The sequence below is a fragment of the Lithobates pipiens genome, unplaced genomic scaffold (genome assembly GCF_037356315.1).
Source record: "Lithobates pipiens isolate NorthernLeopardFrog02 unplaced genomic scaffold, aLitPip1_a1.2 Scaffold_16, whole genome shotgun sequence".
Lineage (NCBI taxonomy): Eukaryota > Metazoa > Chordata > Amphibia > Anura > Ranidae > Lithobates > Lithobates pipiens.
Window position 1 is genome coordinate 341,332,353 of NW_027507748.1, and position 26,668 is coordinate 341,359,020.

Consider the following 26,668-nt stretch of genomic DNA (forward strand, 5'->3'; position numbering starts at 1 on the left):
TAAGGAAAAATACCTTCTATGTTCAGCTCCCCTTTCTCACTCCTCGCTGGATATGATTATGACAATTAAATCCAGTGAGGAGGGAGCAGCAGTTGGGCCCGAACCACATGTGTATCATTGGATGCACACATCCTGCATCAGATCGAGCCCAAACGTGGCACCATAGGAAGCGGCTTTCTATGGTGCCACACAAAGAAAAGAAGGGGCCAAGAGTGCCTGTGGAGTAACTTCAGAAGAGGAGGATCGGGGCCTCTCTGCAAAACCATTGCCTAGAGCAGAGCAGGTAAGTGACTTTTTTTTTCCCCCCAATTAAAGGGAATCATGGAATCATTTTCCCAGAAGAGCACAGAAGGCATAAAAATCTTTAAGGTTTCCAATCCTCCCCCACTCCAACCAAAAAAAAGCTTTACCTTAAAGTGGAACTGTACCCATTACAATGTGATAAAAATAATGTTCTTTAGCAAGGTGCATACATTCTACATAAATTGCTTCCAGCATTGCTCCTGTTTCTTCTTGCTGGAGGATGCCATATTGCTGAAGCCCAGAGTCCCTTAGCAGCAGTAAATCTTTAGGCTGTCAGCAGCTTGGCCTCTACAAATTGGGCACAGTGCCGAAAAATGGAGAGCAATTCAGCATGTGCAGAGTAAGTTGACAGTCTATTACTGGATTTTAAACAGTATAGGCACTTTTTTTTTTTTGTTTTACATGCCTATACCTGCAATAGAGGTCAGCAAGTGATAAATCACGGCTTAACTGACTAAAGTGGCACTTTAATTTCTCCTTTTTTATATCGGTCGTTTGTTCTAAATATGCACTCAGGTGGTTAAATTTCATCGTTGAACCACTGATTATTCCAATTGTGGATATGCAAGGTTCCTTGCAAAACTGTTAGTGGGGGCAGGTTTGTTTAATACTGCTTTAAATGTTTATGAACGATTCCTTTTTTACTTTTATTTTCAGAAACTGGATTACATCACATACTTAACAACATTTGACCAACTTTTTGACATTCCAAAAGAACGTAAAAATGCAGAATACAAACGGTTGGTGGTTTAAGAATTTTAGTAGTTGTCTCAAATAGTGCTTTTATCGGTGGTCCTAATGTTTTAATTTTAATAAGTGTGTGTGTGTACAGTATCTCACAAAAGTGAGTACACCTCTCCACATTTTTGTAAATATTTTACTATATCTTTTTATGTGACAACACTGAAACAATTACTTTTTACTACAATGTAAAGTAGTGAGTGTACGGCTTGTATAACAGTGTAAATTTGCTGTTCCCTCAAAATAACACACAGCCTTTAATGTCTAAACTGGCAACAAAAGTGAGTACACTGTAAGTGAAAATGTCCAAATTGGGCCCAGTTAGCCATTTTCCTTCTCCAGTGTCATGTGACTTGTTAGTGTTACAAGGTCTCAGGTGTAAATGGGGAGCAGGTGTGTTAAATTTGGTGTTACCACTCTCACTCTCATACTGGTCTCTGGAAGTTCAACGTGGCACCTCATGCCAAAGAACTCTGGGGATCTGGAAAAAAATGTTGCTCTACAAAAAGATGGCCTAGGCTATAAGAAGATTGCCAAGACCCTGAAACTGAGCTACAGCAAGGTGGCCAATCGATTTAACAGGACAGGTTCCACTCGGAACAGGCCTTGCCATGGTCGACCAAAGAAGTTGAATGCACGTGCTCAGTCATATGCAAAAGTTGTCTTCGGGAAATAGACGTATGATTGCTGCCAGCATTGTTGCAGAGATTAGGGGGGGGGGGGTCAGCCTGTCAGTGCTCAGACCATATGCCGCACACTGCATCAAATTGGTCTGCATGACTGTCGTCCCAGAAGGAAGCCTCTTCTAAAGATGATGCACAAGAAAGCCTGCAAACAATTTTCTGAAGACTAATAGACTAAGGACATGGATTACTGGAACCGACTTATTTGGAATTAACTTATTTGGTTCAGATAGTGTCAAGTGTGTCTTGCCTGCGGTCAAGCATGGTGGTGGATGTCATGATCTGGGGCTGCATGAGTGCTGCCGGCACCGGGGAGCTACAGTTCATTGAGGGAACCACGAATGCCAACATGTACTGTGAAATACTGAAGCGGAGCTTTATCCCCCTCCCTTCGGAGACTTGGCAGCAGGGCAGCATTCCAACATAACGATCCCAAACACACATCCAAGATGACCAATGCTTTGCTAAAGAAGCTGAGGGTAAAGTTGATGGACTGGCCAAGCATGTCTCCAGACCTAAACCTTGTTGAGCATCTGTGGTGCATCCTCCAAAGGAACGTGGAAGAGCACAAAGTCTCTAACATCCACTAGCTCTGTGATATCGTCATGGAGGAGTGGAAGAGGACTCCAGTGGCAACCTGTGAAGCTCTGGTGAACTCCATGCCCAAGAGGGTTCCCTGGAAAATAATGGTGGCCACACAAAATATTGAAACTTTGGACCCAATTTGGACATTTTCACTTAGGGGTGTACTCACTCTTGTTGCCAGCGGTTTAGACATTAACCACTTTCAGACCGGACCATTTTGCTGGTAAATGACCAGAGGTCTTTTTACAATTTGGCACTGCGCTGCTTTAACTGGTAATTGCGCGGTCATGCAATGTTGTACCCAAACAAAATTTGCGTCCTTTTCTTCCCACAAATAGAGCTTTCTTTTGATGGTATTTGATTGCCTCTGCGATTTTTATTTTTTGCGATATAAACGTAAAAAGACCGAAAATTTTGAAAAAAAATGATATTTTCTACTTTTTGTTATTAGAAAAATCCAATAAACTCAATTTTAGTCATACATTTAGGCCAAAATGTATTCAGCCACATGTCTTTGGTAAAAAAAAAGTCGATAATTGTATATTTATTGGTTTGCGCAAAAGTTGTCACATCTACAAACTAAGGTACGTTTTCTGGAATTTACGCAGCTTTTAGTTTACGACTGCCTATCTCATTTCTTGAGGTGCTAAAATGGCAGGGCAGTACAAAACCCCCCCAAATGACCCCATTTTGGAAAGTAGACACCCTAAGGAAATTGATAAGTGGCATGTTGAGCCCATTGAATATTTTATTTTTTTGCCTCAAGCGATTGAATAATGACAAAAAAAAAAAATTTTTTTCTTTTTTTTTACACAAAGTTGTCACTAAATGATATATTGCTCACACATGCTATGGGCAGATGTGAAATGACACCCCAAAATAAATTCTGCTGCTTCTCCTGAGTACGGGGATACCACATATGTGGGACTTTTTGGGAGCCTAGCCGCGTACGGGGCCCCGAAAACCAAGCACCGCCTTCAGGCTTTCTAAGGGCGTTACAGTTTTGAAGGCCATAAAATGCCAAGATGGCACAAACCCCCCCCAAATGACCCCATTTTGGAAAGTAGACACCCCTAAATTTAGGGGTACACTAGTGAGACTAGGTAATAAATGGCGGGTGCCCTGAAACTATAAAAAAAATAACTAACCAACCAGCGTCACCTGTAAGTTATATGGTAATCACTGGTGAAAGGGTTAACTAGGGGGCAATCAGGGGGCTTTATGCGGTAGTATATGGAGGTCCCTGGCGCTATAAAAAGCTGCGGCGAACCTAAATACCTGCCTAACTAGCGTCACCTGTGACACTAATACAGCGATCAGAAAAACGATCGCTTATTAGGCTGGGTTCACACTGGAGCGATGCGGGAACGCAACGAATCCGTGGCGGGTTCCCGCATCGCATGCCTCCCGGCGGCAGTTCACACTGCCCTATGCGAACTGCTGGGAGTGTCAGTGAAATGTTAATGACACCCCCAGATCAGTTCGCATATTGCAGTGCGATCTGCAAACTCGGATCGCATGGTGTGAACACCCATGCGATCCGATTCTGCTGCGGACCAAAAAAAGGGTCCCGTGCGAGTTTGCGGCGGGTGCGACACGAATTTAGCCATACTATCTGTATGGCTGAACTCGAATCGCACAGAGATCGGATGTGATTTGCACTGCGGTGCGAATCACATCCGTTCTCATAAACCGCTGCAATGTGAACCCAGCCTTAGTGACACTGGCGACGGGGGGTGATCACGGGGTTAAACCTTTATTGGGGGGGTTAGGGGGGTACCTTAGAACTAAAGGGGGCTAACCCTAACTGCCCTAATAGTTATTACAGTCACAAATGACACCAATGCAAAAAAAAAAAATGACATTGGTGTCACTGTGACTGGGGGGCAGGGGTAATTGGGGGGGGGGGGGGTGATCGGGGGGGTGTGAGTGTGCCTGGCATGTTCTACTGTGTAGTGTCGTGTTGGTGCAACTCACCGATCCTCTCTCCTCGGTGTCGGAACGAAAAATACCGACACGGAGGAGAGATTACATCACTTCCTCTCCTGTGTTTACATTACAGGAGAGGAAGTGATGTCACGGAGCATTTTCATTCGTCGGGAGCGATCGCGAGGGGGTGGCCATGAATGAATGGCCGTCCCCTCGTCCAGGATCGCTCCCGAACGAATACCGACCGCCGCAGGCCCCCGACCCGCGGGCAGGCAAGGACGTACATGTAAGCCCTTATGCCTGCCCGTGCCATTCTGTCGACGTACATCGTCGTGCGCCGGTCGGGAAGTGGTTAATGGTTGTGTGTTATTTTGAGGGGTCCGCAAATTTACAGTTATACAAGCTGTACACTCGCTACTTTACATTGTAGCAAAGTGTAATTTGTTTAGTGTTGTCACATGAAAAGGTATAATAAAATATTTACCTAAATGTAAAAGGTGTACTCATGTTTGTGAGATACTGTATATATTTTTTTGTATAAAAAAAATTAAACAGCCATAACATTATGAGAACTGACAGGTAAAGTTTATAACATTGATTATCTTGTTACAATGGCATCTGAAAGTGATACATTAGACAGCAAGTTGTCCCTGAAGTTGATGTTGAAAGCAGAAAAAAATGAGCAAATGTAAGGATTTGAGCGCTTTTGACAAGGCCCATATTGTAATGGCCATACCTATGCTGACCCTTGTCCACAAAGCGACTACAATGGGCACGTTGACTTAAGAACTGGACGCCATAGCAAAAAGTGGCCTTGTCTGTTTTAATAATGATTTATTTTACATCATGTGGATGGAGGCGTGTGTGTGCATTGCTGGGGAAGAGATGGTACCAGGATGCAGTATAGAAAGAAGGCACGCTGGGGGAGACAGTGTGCTGCTTTGGGTGGGTGATTTTTCTGCTAGGAAACCTTGGGTCCTGCCATTAATGTGGATGTTAATTGAGACCTGCCATCTACCTAAAAAAATTGCTGACCAAGTACACTCATTAATTGAATTGGTATTACGTGATAGGAGTCTACTCTTCCAACAGGATAATGCACCCTGCCACACGGTAAGAATGGTTTGAGTAACACAACAAGTCCGATCCATGGAGGCTCCTCCTCTAAACCTAAAAGATCTGCTGCTGATGGCTTGGTGCCAGATATTACGGCATACCTTCCGAGATCTAGTGAAGTCAATGCCTTGACTGGTTAGGGCTGTTTGGCAACAAAAGGTGGACCTGCGCCATATTAGTTGGGAGGCCATAATGCTATGGCTAATCAGTGTGTGTGTGTGTGTGTATATATACACTCGTCCCGGCCACCTTTATTGGGTCCAGCAACCGGGTTGGTCCCCATTGTGCATTCAGAACTGCCTTAATCCTTCGTGGCATAGATTCAACAAGGTGTTCGATACTTTCCTTGGTTTTTGGTCCATGTTGACATGGTAGCATCACGCAGTTGCTGCAGATTTGTTAGCTGCGCATCCATGATGCTAATCTCCCAATCAACCACATCCCAAAGGTGCTCTATTGGATTGAGATCTGGTGACCGTGGAGGACATTGGAGTGCAGTGAATTCATTGTCATGTTCAAGAAACCAGTTTGAGGTGATTTTGAGCTTTGTGACGTGGTGCATTGTCCTCTTGGAAGTGGCCATCAGAAGATGGGCACAATGTAGTTCATAAAGGAATGGATATGGTCAACAATACTCAGGCAGTGGGTTTAAATGCTGCTCAATTGGTAGTAAGGGGCCCAAAGTGTGCCAATTCTATATCGCCTACACCACCACCAACAGCCCTGAACCCTTGATACAAGGCGGGATAGATCCATGATTTTATGACCCTGCCATTTGAATATCGCAGCTGAAATTGAGACTCATCAGACCAAGCAACGTTTTTCCAATCTTCTTGTCCTGTTTTGGTGAGCCTATGTGAATTGTAGCCTGAGTTTCCTGTTCTTAGCTGACAGGAGTGGCACACAGTGTGGTCTTCTGTTGTAGCCCATCTGCTTCAAGATTTGATGTGTTGTGCATTCAGAGATGGTATTCTGCATACCTTGTTTGTAACAAGTGGTTATTTGAGTTACTGTTTCCTTTCTATCATCTCAAACCTGTCTCAAGTCTGTCCATTCTCCTCGGACTTCAACAAGGCATTTTCGTCCACACAACTGCTGCTCGCTGGATAGTTTCTCTTTTTTTCGGACCTTTCTCTCTAAACTCTAGAGATGGTTGTGTGTGAAAATCCCAGTAGATCATATTCAGACCAGCCCATCTGGCACCAACAACCATGCCAACCATACCTATTCTGATGCCCGGTTTGAACTTAAGCAAGTCATCTTCACCACGTTTAGATGCCTAAGAGTTGCTGCCATGTGATTGGATAATCGGAAACGTATGTTTCCAAGCAATTGAACAGGTGTACCTAATAAAGTGGATGGGGGGTGTGTGCACACACACACATATTTTCAGTGTTCTTGCATTTTGCTGTCATTGAAGATCATACCCAATATTTTAATATTGATCTTTCTTGAGTATATCCTACTTTTTGTAAATATTACTTGGGTATTAGGAACAAGATTTGTCAAGAAAACTTTATATATTTTCTGGTTTTGATGAATGTGCATTTGTTTTTGTGTCTTGTTTAAGTCTTTAACATCTCATTAATGTTCCTCATTGGTGTTCTGTGTGTGTGTGTGTGTTTATATGTATATGTGATGACCTATGTTGCCCCCTTTTTCACAGGTATTTGGAAGTGGTCTTGGAATACTTACAAGATTATACAGATAGGGTAAAACCTCTGCTAGATCAGAATGAGCTCTTTGGAAAAATACAGAATGAATTTGAGAAGAAATGGGAGACGGGGACTTTTCCAGGATGGCCAGTAAGCAAATAATATTACTAATAGTAATGAGAGGAGATTAAAGCTGTATCTTGAAAGTAAGAGATGGTCCATTAACAGGCTGGTATTGACAGAGAAAGTCTAAATCATCGTTTCTTTGCCAGTTAGCTTGCATGTCCCATTGAAAACCTGTCCATCAGTCAAGACTAGCACAGGAACCATTTCAGCTATTTTATAATCAAACCATTCCTTACATCTTTCTGTAATAAGCCCCACAATGTTCTACATTTTACTTATATCTGGTAGATTCTCAGCAAGCAGTACAGTGGGTAGCCTAAGTGGAAGGGATTGCTTCAAATCATTTAGGTGATCCTGAAGATTGAGAATACCAAGGCATGTTGAGATGAAAAGCAAATGTGCTTTTCCTAAACCTTGCTGATCTAATTTAGTCTGGAATGTACTTTCCCTTTTTTTTTTTTTTTTTTTTTATTTTTGATGCAATATAAAATTGACCTATAACATTAATATTTTTACCTTTTTCTGTATAGCCACTAGATGGTAATGTTAGGTTTACTGGGTAATTTATTACATGCAAAATTATATACTGTAGTATCTAAAAAGAGAAGACGAAATTGCAGTTTAAGATTAGTGGTAAATGAGTACAGAGATTTTGTTCCTAAGGAAAAATAAAGATGGATAATTCTGTGCAATGTTAAATTTTGAATTGTATTAAAGAAAAGCAGAGTTGTAAATGTTTCTAATATTACTAATGTGTTGCTTGTTTCTCATTTAGAAAGAGACTAGCAGTGCTCTGACACATGCTGGAGCTCATTTGGATCTCTCTGCTTTTTCATCGTGGGAAGTAAGACTTTATTACTTTTGCCATTTTTTATTTTTTTAAGTGTGTATAGCAATATCTTTGTGTAATACATATCAAAAGTCTGCTTTGGGATAAGATTAAAACTATAAAATTGAAGGGTATGTGATGTGGAATATTTGATACTTGGTAATCTCACTATTTTAAGACTCAGGATTAAAAGCTACCAGAGGTGGCTTGAGGCCATGTTGCCTCCTCGCTGCTTGTTAACCATTACATGTGGTGGCAGCGGGACTCTCTTCACTGCAATCGGTCATGTTTGGCAGCAGTACAGACTGTTGAATTCAACCTATGGCAGTGTGTACTAACGTACTAAGCATTTGGGGCAGTAATACCATGACTCAACCACCTGCTTTTTTATTTTAAGTTTATTGTTTTAAATGTATTTATTATCATCCCAAATGGCTTACAGTGTGAGTACATATGAAGAGACCGGTGTACTTTATAGTGGCATATTAGATCTTTGACCCCCCCCCCCAATGTCTAATCTACATTAAGGCCAAGAAGATTGACCTTAATGTAGAGGAGACATACATGATCTTCTGTTTACTCTGACACAGCCAGAATTTGACCGATCTGAACGCAAAATGATCTTAAAACTGAGCTCTTCCAAGTTTGCGCTATGCAGAGGAGATCAAGGAATAGGGGTTCCCTCATCTCCTAACTTTCAGCATCCTGAACTTTTTGTGGAGGATAAAGTCAGATCATAACGTTTTCCACCCACCTGATCACTTCTCTTACAGTGTCTAAAGTCAGCTGTCACATTTATAAACCAGCTCACCCCTGCTATTGAGCTGGTGTGTATTCCATGATGAATTGGCAGTATGATGTGGCCTTGTGAACATGTTAGAGGCAAAGCGTCGTGGGTGGTTGCAGTGCTAAATTGAGAAATGTGTCAACCATGTATTGTGTACAGATCTACATTCTAATAAATTGTGCATGTTTTTCTTGTTTACTGCCAGGAATTGGCTTCACTTGGATTAGACAGATTGAAATCTGCTTTGCTTGCTCTGGGTCTAAAATGTGGAGGGTAAGTTGTATTGCAGTCTAATGTTGTGTTAATGGTTTCAGCAACAGTTGGAGCACACTTGTCTTGATAGAAATGGGAGGGCTGCTATTGCCAGACTTTTGGGAGGAGCTTACAATGACTGCTGATCATAACAGGGGTCATCCTAATGCCCTGTAAGCATCCTTCTTAAATATGTTTGTGTTATCCTATTTCAGTTAGGACTGCATAGGTTGGTTTATTCTAATTGGGTATTAGGCTGGATCAGCTTAAGTTTTTTGTTGGTAGTACCGCATTTAACTTTTTAGCGGGGGGGGTTTATCATTTTGGCCCTCTAATTCATACTTTTAAGACTGTTGATTTTAAAAAACTATACTTTATACCAGTGTTTCTCAACCAGGGTGCTGTCTTGATGTGTCAGGGTTGCCACTTCTTGTATTTGCACAGTGCCATGCATTATTGTGCAGGTGGGCCTGCCATCAGCAACGTGGAAATGCAAATGCTAATCCCAGGCTGCTGGCTTTCTGGCTATCTCCAGAATTCAGAAGAGGGTGGAAATCCACTTCTCTCTATACCTGCTGTGACTTTCAAGCACTGCAATTCCACCACAGAACTCTGGGCCCCTTTCACGTGGGGCAGTCTCTGCCAGGAGTTCGCTGATCCCTGCTAAGCAGGCAGATGGCTATTCTGTGTCTGCTTTGCTTATGCAGAGCAGACAGTCACAGTCCGCTCTACTCTATGGGTGATTGGATGTAAACGGACCACCTGTCTGTTTACACCTGACTGCCATCAGATCTACTAGACTGAGTCTGTTTTAAGGAGATCAGATTGGATGTGAATTTAGCTGGGTCAGGGAGTGGGCTTTAAAGAGGCTTTGCGCTGAATGGGAAAAGCGACAATGTTTGCAAATATTGCAAGCATACTGTTTACAATTTTTTTTAAAAAAAGTCAGACAGATGAATGTAAAAACTTTTTTTTTTTTTCTTTTTTTTTTTTTACTATTTATAGAACACTTGAAGAAAGAGCTCAGAGACTGTTCGGCACAAAAGGAAGATCTCTGGATTCACTGGATCCCTCTTTGTTCACTAAAAACCCTAAGGCAAAGGGGATAAGACGGTACCTGTCATTTATATTTCTGAGTTGTTGTTTTTTTTTGTTTTTGTTTTTTTGCTTTGTCTAATACAGTTTCTTTGAACTATTTGATTTGATTCCGGGTTTGTTTACAAAGGCAGCACAAACTAAAACTATAGAGATATCTAAAGTGACCCTGTAGTGCTGTGTTATGAAAGGACAGGAGTTTACCATTAAGAGAGTACTTTGATGGATGTTTGTGTGTGTGTGCGCGCGCGTGTGATGGGTCAGTCTGTAATGGAGGGCCTGTGACGTGAGCGGGAGGCTGCGATGTAAAAGATATGTGGAGTGATAGCACCAATATGACACTTGGCCCTCTGCTGGAAGAACATTTTTCTGACTGGACCCCCGTGAATTCTTATTCAGTACCCCTGCTGTAAGAGAACACCCTCAATTCGCTGCTCCCCAACCACTGACTTCGGTTGGGACAAATACTTTTAACTCTCTTGTCACACAAAGTAGTTGCTCTTGCCAGCTCATAGTTCTGTGATGACGTCCTCTTGGTCACTCACATCTAGTGCAAATGAATATACGGAGTCGGCAGCTCGAAACATCGATTTAAGTCTTTACTTGCTACAGAGAGGGAACAGGTAAAAATGGCTTGCATGTTTCTGTGAGTAGCCTTAAGCATAGCTTCTTGCTGAAACATGTAGACTGTTTTTACCCCTTACCACTCTGTAGCAAATAAAGACTTTTATGGATGCCTAGAGTTGCCGGTCCCCTATATTCTATTAAACACCCAACAATTCATCAGTAAACAAACCACAACAAACGCGGTCTTCTTCTTTATATTGTTATAAGTTAGTTAAGAATTGTGAACTGACATCTGGAAAAGGTGAAACGGGGAAATCCTAAAAACAGACCTTGGTGTGAAAAAACAATTCCATTTTAATGGACTGCCATAAAGGTAGTAGACTGCCTCTTCTCTTACAGGCTTGGTGTAAGACAGGATCACCTTAAGAATATCATTAAAAGTTCAGGTTCATGATGTTCAGTTGAAAAGGAGCACCAGTGTCCCCAATTAAAATTAAAAGTCAGCAGCTACAAATACTGTACCTGCTGATTTTTAATATTACGGCATTTACATGTTCAAGCATCCAGCCATGTCGGCACACGAGTCAACTCTTCAATCGGCTTCAGGTGCACATGCCCCCATCTTCTTAGGGAAAGCATGAAGGCTTCACTGCTGGTTTCCTACTGTGCATGCACGACTCGCACTGTACACTGTGAATGATCTCGCCATTTTCTGGGACCTGTGTGTCCCAGAAGGCAGCGGGGAAGAGGGGCTGAACATTACTCGTAGATCGCCTCGGCGATCTTACCCGGAAGTGGAAGCGTGGGTACCTGCCAAAACCAGGTACTCTCTTCCCTCCTCCCCAAAAAGTGCCAAATGTGGCAGGAGAGGGTGGGAACAAGTGGACCTTCCCCTTTTGGCTGGTGCTCCGCCTTAAGCTGAAGCTCTAGCCAAATATTTTCTATAAAGTTTGAAAGCCAGTACCTTTTTGTTTGGTGTTTCTGCTTGTTCTTTTGTTGATCTTTCACATCGCTTTGTGGTCTCTTGATCAGAAATTGGTTTGAAGTGTTCCCAATGGGAATATATTTAGATTAAGCGCTAATTCATGCAAAGTGCATTTAATCATCTCCTGGGCCTTCTTAATAGAGCTATTAAAACCTCATACCCCGGATGTACACATACCTCTACAAGGCTGTGGGTTTGTCTGCATTGTTCCTCTGAATATCTTACCTGCTAGCTGCATGTAGAGTTGAATGGAGCAATTTCATGTGACTGAAGCTTCTTGGGAGATTGTCCCTTTTTAACTCTGACTGCATTTTTATTTTATTTTTACTAATTGTGTCGTGTTGGATGTAGTACAGATATGTACAGATATGTAAACAGCTCTGTCAGAGTTTCATGTGCACCTGGGGTATGGGCTTTTTATTATTCTGTGATCAGTAGTTCTGGGTGTGGTTTATTGCAAACTGTTGGAGCTTTATAAATCCTGTATTTTATAATAATAATTACACTTATAATATGTGCATATACTTCTGAAATGAATAATGGTGAAATGGTGGATACGTTCGCCATTTGTAACATGTTGCACCCCTATTCACCTATTGTGCCAGCAAAAGGGGATCTTCTCCCCGCACTTGCTTTTACAAGTTAAAAGAAACGTGGCTATGTTGGGTTCAGCCCACCCGATTGGGTCATTCATTCACAGGGCTCTGTGAATGGGAGAACTACATCTATCAACATCCCTTGTAGGTGTCAGCTTGTAGTTCTCAATGAACTACCAGGATGCTGTTGAGCGCTCCCAAGTAGTTCATTGGTGGTTCCTGTCTTTGTGTACCACTTGTGAGCAAATGGCTTGCACTAAGGCAGGGTTCACACTGGATGCCGATGCGGCTCCCAGCAGGGGTCCTGTGCGTCCTGGTTCACAGTTTCAGCCCAAATTTTTGGCTGAATTTGGACCTAAAATGGACCAAAAAGACGCACGGGGCTCCTGTGCAAATTCGCACCGGAGATATGTGAATTGGCTCCAAAGAGAACCAGTCGCGTTCTCCTGCTATTGCGAATTGGAATGCGGGGATCCCGCATCCAATTCACAATAATGTGAACCCAGGCTGACGGTCTGCTAGAGCCCTGCATTGCACCCGTGATCTGCTGATTGAGGGTGAAATGCTCTCCAGGCTCCTAGTAAAAAAAAAAAAAAAAAAAATACATTCACTTTTTTTTTTTTTTTTTTTTTTTTTTTTTTTTTTTTTTTTTTAGATGCACTTCTCTTTTAAGTGCCTTGTATTTATTTGATTAGTATGTTTCCATTATAAAGAAACTTTATTTTGCAATATGTATATTTTAACAGAGACACAGAGAAGAATAAAGACATTGCCTTCCTTGAAGCTCAGGTTTATGAATATGTTGAAATCCTATCTGTAAGTCATCCTTTTGTTTTGTTTTTTAATTTTAAATACCTGTTTGTATTTCGCTAAACCAGGCAAATTTAGTGCACACATTTTATTAATTATTGCTTAATAAGGTTAGGACTGGTTATATGACCAGAAAAGTGATTTCCTTTAGTGTACTTTTTATTGCAAACGACAGCTACATCTAAAAATACGTTGTGGTTTTGACCAATAGGTTGAATCGCCTGGTGCATTTTATGTCTTAAAGTGGTTAATAAACCCTTGCGTATACCAACTGAATTGACTGGCTTTAGGTGGTACACAGAGATTAAAGAAATCCTCCTTCATAAGTTATACCTGTCTACAGTCTTCTGTTCTCTACGTTTGTTCAAAGCGCTGAATTCTAAAGCTTGTGAGTACAGAGAATGGGGCAGAGAGCTGAATTCACACTCTGCAGAGCTCAATGAGGAGAGCTCTGAGAACTGATTGCAGGGAAGGGACCCCCACCACCACCACCACCACCACCACCTTCACACACGGACAGAGCTGGGGCTGTCAATCAGTTTGAGTTGCCTCCCCTGTCACCTTTTTCTCTTGGTGTCAGGAAAATTTGTCAGAAGTGATTCATGCTGATAGCAGAGGTACGAAGCAGCAGACAGAAATTACACTTGGTGCTCTTAATTGAAACAAATACACACCATAGAGCAGTGGTTCTCAACTGCTGTCCTCAGGACCCACTAACAGGCCAGGTTTGCAAGATAACTGAAATACATCAGTGTTATCAGGAAAATGTATAAAATATTTACAAAAATGTGAGGGGTGTACTCGCTTTTGTGAGATACAGTAATTACCTGCTCTATGGTTTTGCACTGAGCATACTGGATCCTCCTCCTAAGTCCCCCCTCTTGGGTCCTCCCCCTTTTGAGTACCCCTCCCCCCCAGCAAGCTGCTAACTACATCCATAGACACAGACCCGTTAGGATTTGAATGACGGCCTCTGGACTCAATGGCTCCCATTGCCCTGTGAGAAGGGAGAGAAGCCGCTTTTGTGCACATTGCTGGATCAAGATTAGGTTCTGGTAAGTAAATAAGGAGGGATAGGTGAGGGGTCCTAGACACAAAAGTTTTTTCTATCTTAATGCAGAAAATGCAAATGTGGAAATATTGGTTTAGAATGAACTGACCCTTTAACACAATCTGTCAGTATTATCTTTTCATCTTGTATGTTCACATTTATTGCAGGAGCAGAGACACCTGACTCATGAAAATGTGCAGCGAAAGCAGGCTCGAACAGGTGATGAGAGGGAAGAAGAGGATGAGCAGATTAGTGAGAGCGAAAGTGAAGATGAGGAAAATGAAATAATTTATAACCCCAAAAACCTTCCACTTGGCTGGGATGGAAAGGTCAGCTCCCTTCCTTTTTTATTTATTTATATTTCTTCCCCCCCCCCCCCTCCACTTTATCATATATACCATGTGCATTGTGTGTATACATGTATGTGTAAGGGCCAAAATATATAGAGTTGGGATTGCTGTACAAAAAATTACCGTGAATACCATGTATTTTTAAATCTTTTCATCTAAAATATTATTTTGTGCAGCAATCCTATCTCTTTTTTATATAGCTCATTATAAATAACTTCAGTCGCGATGATGTCACTCCGGCACATGCGTGCTAGAGCCGTCATGTTCCCCTTCACCAACGGTATGCTCAGTGCGCATGCGCCGTAGACAGAGGTGCCCAGTTTTTGTAAAATATCGGTTAAGGAGATATTTCTTGCACCTACAGGTAAACCTTAATCTAGGCTTACCTGTAGGTTAAAGTGGTCCCAGCGGGTTTACAACCACTTTAATATTATTTTACTATAAACATTTTCTATTTTCATTTACTGCCAGCAGGTGGAGCTGTATACTCCTTTTTTCATTATTTTAAATTTTTTGCTCTTGGCACTTGAAAAACAAAATCCAGTTTATAAAGTTTAGTAGTTTCAGCTTAAAGTTAAACAAGGGAATGAGTGTTTATGATCCAAAACTAGGGCTGAAACAACTAATCGATCGACAACTAATCGATAATGAAATTAATCGATTAATCAGCCAGTAACATAATGGGGTTAAAAAAACTAAAATGAGCCCTTTATAGTACAAAAAGAGCAAATAATCGCTACTGTAAATATTACTTTCACAATTCTACAGTAAAAAAAATTAACCCCTTACAGTAGTGATTATCTGATTTTATTTTTATTTTTTCTACTATAAAGGGCTCATTTCAGTTTTAACCCCCATTATGTTACTAAACGTCTTAGACCTGGTTCACATATATGTGTTTATTGGTGCTTTTTGCAGAAATGCACTACAGGTCATTTACATGGTTTCATATGGGACATGTTCACATCTGAAAGGGTCAGGGACTTTTAACGCAAAATGGTGCTTTATTGGTTCAATATACTTCAATGGAGAAGCTGCAGAAAAGCATGTAATTTGTTTTTGCAGCAATTTGTTTTTTTTTTTTTTTTTTTTTTTTAATCTGCCCAAAAAAAATGCAAATTGCAGTAAAATCACGTGCGCAAAAATCAAAACGTACAGCAAAAAGCACTGCAGAAACAGATCAAAAGCAAACTGCATAGGTGTGTACCGAGCCTTATGCCGGCCACACAGATCAATTTTCAGATGAGAATATTCAGACGAAAAATCTTTGTACATTCGCTGAATGAAAGAATTTTGTTTGAACTTTTCACTTGTTTTTAACATTCTGTTTTTAAAATGAATGTAATTTCTGAACGAAAACCACATACACTGTCTGGAAATTCCTTTGACTAAGAAGTTTTCTATTTCCAAATTTTCCCATCACTGTGGTTGAAAATGAAGGTCAATTTGACCCACTTTTTCTTTAAGGGTTATTAATGGAAACAATAATCGGCCAACTAATCGATTATGAAAATAATCGTTAGTTGTAGCCCTACCCAAAACCATTTTACTTCACTTTTAAGATGAGGTTGCTTTGAGTAAATTTGATATCCAACATTTCAAGCCTTAAGATTGTGTGTGCCCATGAAACACTGACCAGCTTCAGTATCATGTATTTTCCATAGGAGAAGCTTTCAATGCCCATACAGGTCATCAGGATAGCGTTACCCAAGCTCTAGTTCTAGAATCATTGTTCTGTAACCTGTGCCACGCAATCAAAGTTTTTGTGCATAGGCAGACCTGTATTTATGCCTCAAAAAAATGTAGGGGGGGTGATTTTAAGTAGTTGGATGCAACTTTAATTTATTTTTATTTATTTTTTTTCATTCATCACATAGGGGATTTTTTTCCCCCCCTATGTGATGATTTGTTAACAAGGGTGTTTGGAAATGCCAGTGTGTGTAAAGCCCCCTCCCCTCTGTCAGGTCTGTACGATGTACGAACCTGGCAGTAAAAGGGTTAAGGTGGTTCTAAGGTGTCGCAACCCTGGATTCTGATGATTCTGACCATTAAACAAATTGTCAGTATTGTCAGTTTTGTCAGCTGAAAAGCGTGTGTCGCGCAGCGATCAATGGTGTCCCCGGGAAGCTGGCATCACTATTGTGACCATGGCATGAGGTTACCTGTTACAGAGCGGAAGGGAAGCAGACGGAGCCAGTGTAAAAAGCTAATGGTAGGGATTCCGGAACGGACGTCAGAAAAGAATGTGATTGGTCAGTATGTTCTTCCCAGAGCTCTCGGGGACAGCGCACCATCACAAGCGTGACTGCAGCACTGAGTGGCACTGGCAAAATGTGAGCTGCTGCTATACTGCTTTTTTTTTTTTTTTTTTTTTCTCTCTTTAAGAATCCGCAAATGTTTTTTATTCTTTCAATCGGCCTTTCTCTCTAGCAATCTTTCTCCTAAAAAAAAATAATTACGTTGAGAATCTTTTTATTCCAAGCAAAAAAAAATTTGTCATTCTCATTTTGGCCAGAATCATGTAGCTCTACTCTGTGCAATATCCTTTCACAGAACAGGCAAGTATAAGCCATTTCATTAATTTAGGCAAAATATCACTTGTGAAAATGATGAAAATGTCCAGTGGTTTTGTATATGTATTTCTTTCAAATGGTTAAGAGTCAAGCAGGGTGGATTTGATTTAAATCAAGTCACTTTAAATCATAATTTTTAAAGAGCAACTGTCATCTCTGTCCCCCAGTGGCTCCTCCTCTGACCCGCTGTTGACTCAATCCCATTCACTTTAATGGGACAGCTGGTAATGTGGCAGTGATCGGTTGCATATCTCCATGTGCCAAAGTTTCCCGCTTACCAGAAATTTCAGCGGTTTGAAATATAATTTTCCCCAATCGTCTTTCAGGACAGCCACCTTAGAGAGACACCGGCTCCTCCCCTCTGAGGAAACACCGCCTTCATTTTCATGATTTAAGCCTCCTCCTCCCTTCGTTCCTCAGTTATGGTGTTTCCTCCGGCGGGGAGACATCGCCAAGGAACCTGAAGGCTGAATTCGGTTGGTGAATCTGAAAGCTATCCGAGCGGAGCCCCGGCCTCGTTCGGCTATCCGACCATTTATCGGTCGGTCCGGGACAGTCCTATCAGCGGGGAGCTGAAGTGTTCGTACTGTCCATATACCCTAAACTTCGCTTGGGGAAGCAGGAAGTTTATGGGGTCGTCTGTTCGTTCACCCGTGGGTGTTTCAACGGAACAAACAGTCCAGTCGGCTGGGGAAGCTGAATACTCGACTGACCTTTACACGCACTCCAATCTTCGCTTGGGGAAAGCAGGAAGTCTTTGGAGAGGTTCATCCCTGCGTTTCGCCCAGTGGGGTACTGAACGAAGGCGTCCAGGGCCCCCCTGTGTATGCAGCCGGCTGGGAGCTGGAAGCCGGACCGGTAGGCGGGCGACGTCAGTTCCGGTGGGGGCGGACCCCTTCGTTCAATCCGCGTCTTCCGGTTCCGGACGCGGCACGTGAAGGGGAACCTAGCGTTCGGCTGGTGCAGCCTCTCTTTCTACAGTCTGCACAGGTAGCTGTTGGAGGCACGTTCGTACCACGCTTCCTCAACGGGAGAATGTCCGAAGCAGAGGCTTCAAGAACTCCTGGAGATAACAGCACCAGCCACTCAAAGGTAATAGCCCTGGAGAGGGGTTCCCTTACCTTATAACCAGTAGCTCCACTGGTGTGTTTTCCCCCTAGGTGGTCGGGGGGGAAGGGCAGTGCATCTGGGATCCAGGTGGAGATTGATCCTAGGAGGGGGCACTCCCGGTGGTTCTCTTAAGTAGTGCTGGTGTTTCTTTTCTTTTCTTTTTAAAGTTTATGCTGCTCTCTCTCTTTTGCTTCAACTTAAGCAGGTCCCCCCTTGGCTCTTGGAGGAAGTGTCCTTCATGTAGAGCCTCTTTGGGGAATTCCTGGTTCAAGGCACTTTGTAAGGAGTGTTTTAAAGGCCTGGATAGCTCAGTCCGTAGCTCTGTTTGGGTGCCATTAGAGAGCAGGCAGCAGAACAGGGTGCAGATCTGGCGGCTTCTGTAAAGGTTTCAATGCCCTCAGCTCCAGAGCACTCTTTTCACCAGCACAGCAGAGTGTTCCACCTAACCCAATGGTTGTTCCTCCCACAGGTTAGGGAGAATCCAGAGGGTTCCAGAGGGAAGTTGAGGAAGAAGTGGACAATGCCGTCTCAGACTCCCAAAGGGAGACTGAGGGTGAGGACTTGGATGGGGAACCCAAAAGAACCTCACGGTATAAACTTCCCCTGGATGAGATGGAAAGGCTCTTGAGAGCTGTCCAAATCACTTAGGAGGCACTGTCACCCCACGATCAGATGTACTAGGGCCTAGGGGGAGCGGGTGTTCCCGGGTCATGACGTCTTGATTGATGCCATCAAGGATGGCAGGATCCCGAAGGAAAACTTTTCTTTTCTGGTGCATTAAAGAAAAGGTTTCCTTGGGCGGAAGAGGAGGCTCTCATCTGGAATAAAATCCCCCGGGTTAGATGCGGCCTTTTCTCAGATGTCCAGGCATACTGACCTGTCCTTGGGGACATGGGGGCACTTTTAGACCCTATGGTTTGAAGATGCCTGGGTTTTACCATAAGGAAATCTCTAAGCCTACCATAGCAGCCACAGTGGTGGCTCGTAGTACAGAGTATTGGCTTATCCAGATGAAGCAATGACGGCAGAGGAGTCTTTTCTATCCTCCTTTTCCCGTGCTGCTTTAGGCATTGGCATCCTCTGCGGATGCTTCGGCTTAATTCATTCGATGGTATGCAAGGTCCTCGGCTCTGATCAACTCAGCCTGGAGGGCCTTAAGGCTGTAGACATGGCAGAGGGACAGGGCGTCCAAATCAAAGCTTGGTGGAATCCCTCTTTAGAGGAGACCTGCTGTTTGGGCCAGGTCTTGAAGCAGTGCTATCGCATGGCTTATAAGAAAGAGGCCTTTCCCCTTAAGAAAAAAAATAGGGGGAGCAGTTAAAAAGGGTCCTTCTTCCCCCAGTGGGAGATGATCACCTCCAATTAGTTTGTGTTGGGGATCATCAAAAGAGGTTACCGTGTGGAATTTTCAGAGCTTCCCCCTTTGAGACTCCTTGTCACTGAGCTGACAAAAGGTGCCTTTCTTTCCTCTGCAGGAGTTAGAGGAATAGGAAGTGGTAATAAAGGTCCCAGCAGATTAAATAGACAAGGCTTCTATTCTCTCATTTGGGGTTCGCAAGCCTGTGGAAAAGTTCAGGCTCATCCTGAGCCTGAATCGTCTGGGTGTCTTGGTCACCTACAGAAGTTTTTGGTTGGTTTTAATCACGGGGTGAGGGCACCTCTTCCACCAAAACTGTTTCAGGGCATCGATAGTAAAGGATGCATACCTACATATTTCCAACGCAGAAAGCCACCAGCGTTTCCTCATGCTGGCAGGGATAACCTCGGTAGGGGTGCTACACCTTCAGTTTAAAGCACTCCCCTTTGGGCTATCCCCTTCTCCCTAGTATCTTCACCAAAGGGGGTCACCTTTCTGCGATGGTAGAGGTCCTGTCCTTCCTGCGTCTCAGGGTAGTCTCTGTGATCGTGTATCTTAACGATCTTCTCCTGTTTGTCCCTTCTCTGGCGCAGTTGAACGGGGATCCACAGCTTATAAGGGACCTATTAGGGAGCCTGGGTTGGCCTCTGAACCTACGGAAACTCATCTTAAACTTCTTCCCTAGGGGGTCACCTTCCTGAGTAAAGAGGGTCAGGTTGAGCTTACTGACATCCACGCTCCTAGCTGTTCAGTGGACGGGGTTACGTTACTGTCGTCTGCAAGCTATTCATCTTGAAGGTTTGGGGCCACAGTAGAGGGCCTTAGGACTCTTTGTTTTCGGTTCTAACTCAGGTAAAGAAGCCAGGAGCGGTGGCGTGTGACAATGCGCGCCGTCTCCCAAAGGCGCAGTCTGCGGTTGGATTGCGTATGTCTGAGTTCTAGTCCACCCTGTGTCAAATCACGAGGGTCTCTGTTGCTAGCTTTAGCACGGTAGCTCATGACTGATCACCGAATGGCAAAGGTCACAGCTGACAGTCCCGTGCTGGCAAGGTAGCAGTGAGTAACCGACTTAGAGCATTGAGATAATACTACATAGCCTGTATTTTAAAGTCCCTTTGGTGGGATAGGGGAGCATGTTTGTCACAAGGCCTAGAGTGGATTTGGCCAATATCCAAGAAGGAGGGAGTCAAAGAGACCCTCAAAATTGGAGGGAGTTGAGAGCAGTAGATCTGGTTCTCAGGACCCCGTAGAGAGTGCTCTGGGGACATTAGGTAGCAGTCATGGAGACAATCCCTTGGCAGTGGCTTACGTCAATAAAACGGGGGCTTCTGGAGCAGAGCCTTAAGGGCCTTAGCGAAAAGCCACCCTCAGATGGGCCAAATGTTAAATTCCTGTCCTTCCAGTGATCCGGAGGAAAGGAGAGCAAATTCAGGTATTAGATGCCTCAGCAGGAGAACGCGGGGAGAGAGCAACCAGGTTCTCAAACAGGACGTTTTCGAAATGATCACCCGGGGGAGGGGGATGCCCTCGATAGACTTCTTTTGCCCCAAGGGAAAACGCGAAAGAAGCCATCTCCTGTTCTATGAGCAGGGGAGATGGGATGTCGGAAGCAGACGCACTAAGCACAGACTTAGGATTTCTCTAGGTGCTATGCTTTCCCCCTTCCCGTCCTGATTCCCGTCTTGATTCCTGCAGAGTTGAGGAAGTTCTGGTGACTCTTTCTAATCGCACCTCATTGGCCCAGGAGGCCGTGGGTCTCCATTCTTAAGGGCCTGTCGGTGGAACTCCCCTGGGTTTTTTCCCAGTGTCCAATCTGCTGCCCCCAGGTGGAACCTTGCAGCTTGGCTACTGAGGAAGTTCCGAATGGCAAAGGGGTCTCAGACTGTTAGTAGCCACTCTTTTGAATGGCAGGTAAATGGAAGCTCAGACCATTTTTTTGAGGGTATAGAGGCGGTTCAATAGCTGGTGCTCAGAGAACTCCTTCAGGGAGCACAGCTCGGGGGCCGTTCTAGAGGTCCGGCAGTCAGGGGCAGATAAAAGGTTAGCCCCGAAACATTGGAGAGTCAGGTATCCGTTTCAAGCGTGTTTCTGAATAGACTTCTAATGTCAGACCTTGGGATAGTAAGGTTCTTCAGAGCCTTAAGTAGGTGAAGACCAAGCCTTTGGTCGCCCCCTTCCCAGTCGGGATCTTGCTTTAGTTTTACAGGTTCTCACAAGGGAACCTTTTGAGCCGTTAGAACCTTGCTCGTTAAGATTGATCACTCCCAAAACTGTATTTTTGGTGGCAATCACTACAGCAGGGAGAGTAAGTGACTCGAAGCCCTTTCTATTAGGGCACCTTTTTTACCTAAGGTAGCCTCTAGTTTCCATAAGAATACAGGAGATTGTGCTACCTACTTTCTGTTCGAATCCAGTAGGAGAACAGGAACACATGTTTCACAGATTAAGATGCTAAAAAGATGTGTTCTTCATTATTTGGATTGCACAAGGTCAGTTCAAGAAATCTGATTCATTTTTTTGTGTTTTCTGGGGCTAGGAAGGGTTCCAAAGCCTCTAAACGTACGATAGCTAGATGGTTAAGTTAGCCATTGGACAGGCGTACGTGACAGGGAGGTTAGGTCCTCCAGTTGGGGTTAGAGCACACTCAGCCGGGGCAGTGGCAACTTCTCAGGCAGAGTGGGCTGGGGCATCTCCTGCACAGATCTGTAGTGCTGCAACGTAGTCCAGTGTTTCTACGGTTGTGAAACATTATAGACTGGATCTTCTGTCAGCCAAAGAACAAGCCTTTGGCCGTATAGTACTGCAGGCAGTGGTCCCACCCTAAGGTAATGTACTCGCTTATCCTCTCTAAGGTGGCTGTCCTGAAAGACGATTGGGGAAAAATGGAATTACGTACCGGTAATGTCCTTTTCCAGGAGTCTTTCAGGACAGCACCGGTTCCCACCCAAATTGTTTGCAGATCATCGGGAACTCATTACATGAGGCCGTCAGGTAAGACTTAAAAAGTTTATTTGTTTGACGTGTTCTTGTGTCTCCCCAGTTTGGCCGGAGGTACTCTGGAAGAACTGAGGAACGAAGGGAGGAGGAGGCTTAAATCATGAAAATGAAGGCGGTGTTTCCTCAGAGGGGAGGAGCCGGTGTCTCTCTAAGGTGGCTGTCCTGAAAGACTCCTGGAAAAGGACATTACCGGTACGTAATTCCATTTATTTTTTATTTATTTTTTTTCCAATTGTGGCACTGCCATTCAGCTTAGCCACAGCACTACAAGTGTTCTGAAAGATTCTGGCACCTCCTTTAGCCAGGTTAAGGGCTCAAGGCATAATGGTCCTAGCCTATTAGAAGACCTACTTTTAATGGATCATTCAGTCTCAGGTCTAAAACCAGAGTCTAATCTCAGCTGTAGATATCTGAAATCTCTAGGTTGGATTTTCAGCCTAGGAAGATTCTCCTTAAAACCATCAAGGAAGTTACTTGGGGGCTGGTTATAGATACCATACAGAAGAAGGTGGTATTACCCCAGTCGTGAATCAGTTCCATTGTAGGACTAATTCAACTTTATCAGGATAAAGGAAAAATTCCTTCATTCGGCTGCAGGAGATTTTTAGGGGAAATGGTGGCCTCCTTCAGGGCCGTCCCTTACGCGCAGTTTTATTCAAAGACTGCTTCAAGACACCATCCTGTTGGTCTGGAATAAATAGGATTCAGGCCTTGTTTGTTTCCAATACGCTTGGCCCCCGACATAGGTCAGAGCCTAAATTGGTGATTATCCAGCAGGAGGGAAAATCTTTATCTTGCAAGGTGTTAACAGATGCCAGCCTTCTAGGCTGGGGAGCAGCCCTGGAAGAAGATTCTGTCTAGGGGAGATGATCCACTTAAGAGGACCTTGCCTATCAACTTTGTTGGAAGTTTCAGGCAGTACATCTGGCCATAGAATCTTGATGGTCAGATTACGGGACTGTCCTGACATGATTCAGTCTGACAGAGCAACGGCGGTGGCTTACATCGATCACCAGGGGAGGCACGAGAAGTCGTGCAGCCCAAAAAAGAGGTGAATAATGTTCTAGCTTTGGCAGAACACAACACTCCTTGCCTATCGGCAATTTTCATATTACAAGCATACTGCTTGAGACGCCAACAATTATTTCCGGGAGAATGATCTCTTCACCCCGACATCTTCCTAGCAATATGTCAGATGGGGTACTCCGGACATGGACCTATTCGTGTCCAGATTCATTAATAAGGTCGACCATTTTATGTCAAACAAGGGGTCCGCTAGCAGGCGGAACAGACGCATTAGTCTTCCCAGGGGATCAGTTTTCACTGATTATGAATTTCCTCCAGCTCTGCTACTTCCGCGCCTTCTCCGCAGGATTAAGCAGGAAGAGAAGGAGGTGATTCTGGTGGCCCCAGCTGGGTCCCAGAAGATCTTAATTTATTGAGATCATAAAGATGGCAGTATGAGTCCTTGGACTCTGCCATTATAGCCAGACCTTCTTGCACAAGGTCCGCTATTTCATCATACTTTACAGACAAGTGTTTAACAGGTTTGACTGTTGAATCTCACTCTATTAACCACTTAAGGACCAGGCCTCTTTTTCAGATTTGGTGTTTACATGTTTAAAACAGTTTTTTTGCTAGAAAACTACTTAGAACCCCCAAACATTTTATATTGTTTTTTTCTAACACCCTAGAGAATAAAATGGCGGTCATTGAAATACTTTTTTTCACACCGTATTTGCGCAGCGGTCTTACAAGCGCCCTTTTTTTTTGGAAAAAATTCACTTTTTTGAATAAAAAAAAAGACAACGGTAAAATCAGCCCAATTTTTTTTTTTTATATTGTGAAAGATAATGGTACGCCGAGTAAATTGATACCCGACATGTCACGCTTCAAAATTGCGCCCGCTCGTGGAATGGCGTCAAACTTTTAGCCTCAAAAATCTCCATAATCGACATTTAAAAAATTCTACAGGTTGCATGTTTTGCGATACAGAGGAGGTCTAGGGCTAAAATTATTGCTCTCGCTCTACCAATCGCAGCGATACCTCACATGTGTGGTTTGACCACCGTTTTCATATGCGGGCGCTACTCACGTATGCGCTCGCTTCTGTGCGCAAGCTCGTCGTGACGGGGTGTTTTTAAAAACCTTTTTTTTTTCTTATTTATTTTAATTGATTTTATTTTTACACTGTTTTAAAAAAAAAAAAAAAAATGGATCACTTTTATTCCTACTACAAGGAATGTAAACATCCCTTGTAATAGAAAAAAGCATGACAGGTCCTCTTAAATATGAGATCTGGGGTCAAAAAGTCCTCAGATCTCATATCTGGACTAAAATGCAAAAAAAAAAAGACATTTAAAAAAAAAAATACCCTTTAAGAGGTATGGGCGGAAGTGACGTTTTGACGTCGCTTCCGCCCTCCTATGGTATAGACGAGTGGGGGCCATCTTAGCCTCACTCGTCTCCATACCCAGCTAGCAAAAGGACCCGATCGCCTCCGGTAAGCGGCGGAAGGTGCGGGAGGGGGGTGGCACCTCTCCCGCCGCCGATAGCGGTGATCTCGCGGAGACCACCGTTATCGTACAGCCGACCGCCGCTTGAAGAGATGGATATCTCGGTTGTGGCAGCAGCTGCTGCCGTTACCGAGATATCCCCCTTCAAAAATAGGACGTAAATCGTCGTGCACTGATCGGTAAGTGGTTAAAGATTGTGGGTGATCTCCTTCAGTAGTGTCTGCTTTGACTAATGCCAGGAGCCGGCTTCCAGAATCACTTGCTATAGAATATGGAAGGCATAGGTTTCTTGGTATGGATCCAGGGGTTGGCCCCCCAGGAAGTATGTTAATAGGCAGGATTCAAGAGCCAGATCCTGACTGTGTCTGTCTTTTCCTATGGCCTCTTGCTTCCCACTCTTGGTGCGTAGCTTATTCAAGGGGTAACACTGTTTATTCCCCCTATCAGGGCACCTCTAAATCCTTAGGATTTAAGATTGGTCTTATCGACTTTGTTAAATCAGCCCTTTGAACCTTACGAGAAATTCTCTTGGTTTTTTGATAAGAAAGATAATCTTTTTTGCTTGCCATTTCTTCTGCTAGAAGATTATCGTAACAAACGGCTCTGTCTTGTAAGAGCCATATTTCATCATGCATAAGGATGAGGTGGTTTTATGTCCTCATCCTGAATTCTTAACAAAAATGGTAACCGGTTTTCATTTAAAACAAGATATTATTCTTCCTTGTTTCTCCCCAGAAGCCTTAATCTGGGGAAGAGAAAGCACTACAGTCTCTTGATGTAATAAGAGTGATCAGAATCTATTTAAAATGGATTTGTCAAGTGATTGTTCAAGCTTCAGCTTAAAGAAGAAAATTCTTCCTTCTCGGATTAAGAGCACACTCATCCAGGGCGATTAGTGCCTCTTGGATAGTGCATCATCAGGCCTCTATGACTCAGATCTGTAAGAGCGCAACTTGGTCTTCGGTTCAAACGTTTATCAGATTTTATCAAATCGATATTAAAGGTCATGAGGATATTGCCTTTGGGCACAGCATATGCTGCAGTATGAGTCCTCTGGCCTCCTGTTTCCTTGATTCTGTCTCCCAGTAGTGGGAGGGGTTATATGGGGGAAGTTCACGCCTTAAGGGGGCATGCCAGTGTCCAGCGCCTAATGGTCCGATATAACCACATAGTTATTACTATGGCTCTGTTTCCCCTGATGTACATCAAAGGAAAGGATTTTACAGGTAAGCTGTTATAAAAATCCTATTATTGCAGCCTCGTGCTACATAACTAAGCTCCATTTCATGCTGAATAAACTAAATTATTAATGTATCTTAAATAGAAAACTATCTTTAGATTTTTATTCCAAAAGCATTTCATTAAAATACATTTTGATAATCAAAAAAATCGATTTAAATCCCAATTTTATTTTATTTATTTTTTGTTTAATCATTGATTTATGTCCACCGTGGAGTCAAGTAATGAAACAATATATAATAAACTGTGATCTCCTTTTCCATCTTTTTTTTTTTTTTTTTTTTCTGTAGCCGATACCATACTGGCTATACAAATTGCACGGACTTAATATAAACTACAACTGTGAGATTTGTGGAAATTACACCTACAGAGGGCCCAAGGCTTTTCAGCGCCATTTCGCAGTAAGTATTTCTCTA

General features: G+C 43.2%; 1 protein-coding gene across 1 annotated transcript in view; it reads left to right on the forward strand.

Annotated features, from left to right (window-relative positions):
• The window catches only part of SF3A3 (splicing factor 3a subunit 3), a 45,534-nt gene that overhangs the window by 14,904 nt on the left and 3,962 nt on the right, over positions 1-26,668 (forward strand). Inside the window, exons 7-14 of the mRNA XM_077481811.1 lie at positions 961-1,043; positions 7,024-7,162; positions 7,914-7,982; positions 8,960-9,027; positions 10,012-10,119; positions 12,996-13,065; positions 14,278-14,439; positions 26,543-26,653. Of these exons, the coding sequence (XP_077337937.1) occupies positions 961-1,043; positions 7,024-7,162; positions 7,914-7,982; positions 8,960-9,027; positions 10,012-10,119; positions 12,996-13,065; positions 14,278-14,439; positions 26,543-26,653 (810 nt within the window). The remainder of the gene's footprint in view (positions 1-960; positions 1,044-7,023; positions 7,163-7,913; positions 7,983-8,959; positions 9,028-10,011; positions 10,120-12,995; positions 13,066-14,277; positions 14,440-26,542; positions 26,654-26,668) is intronic.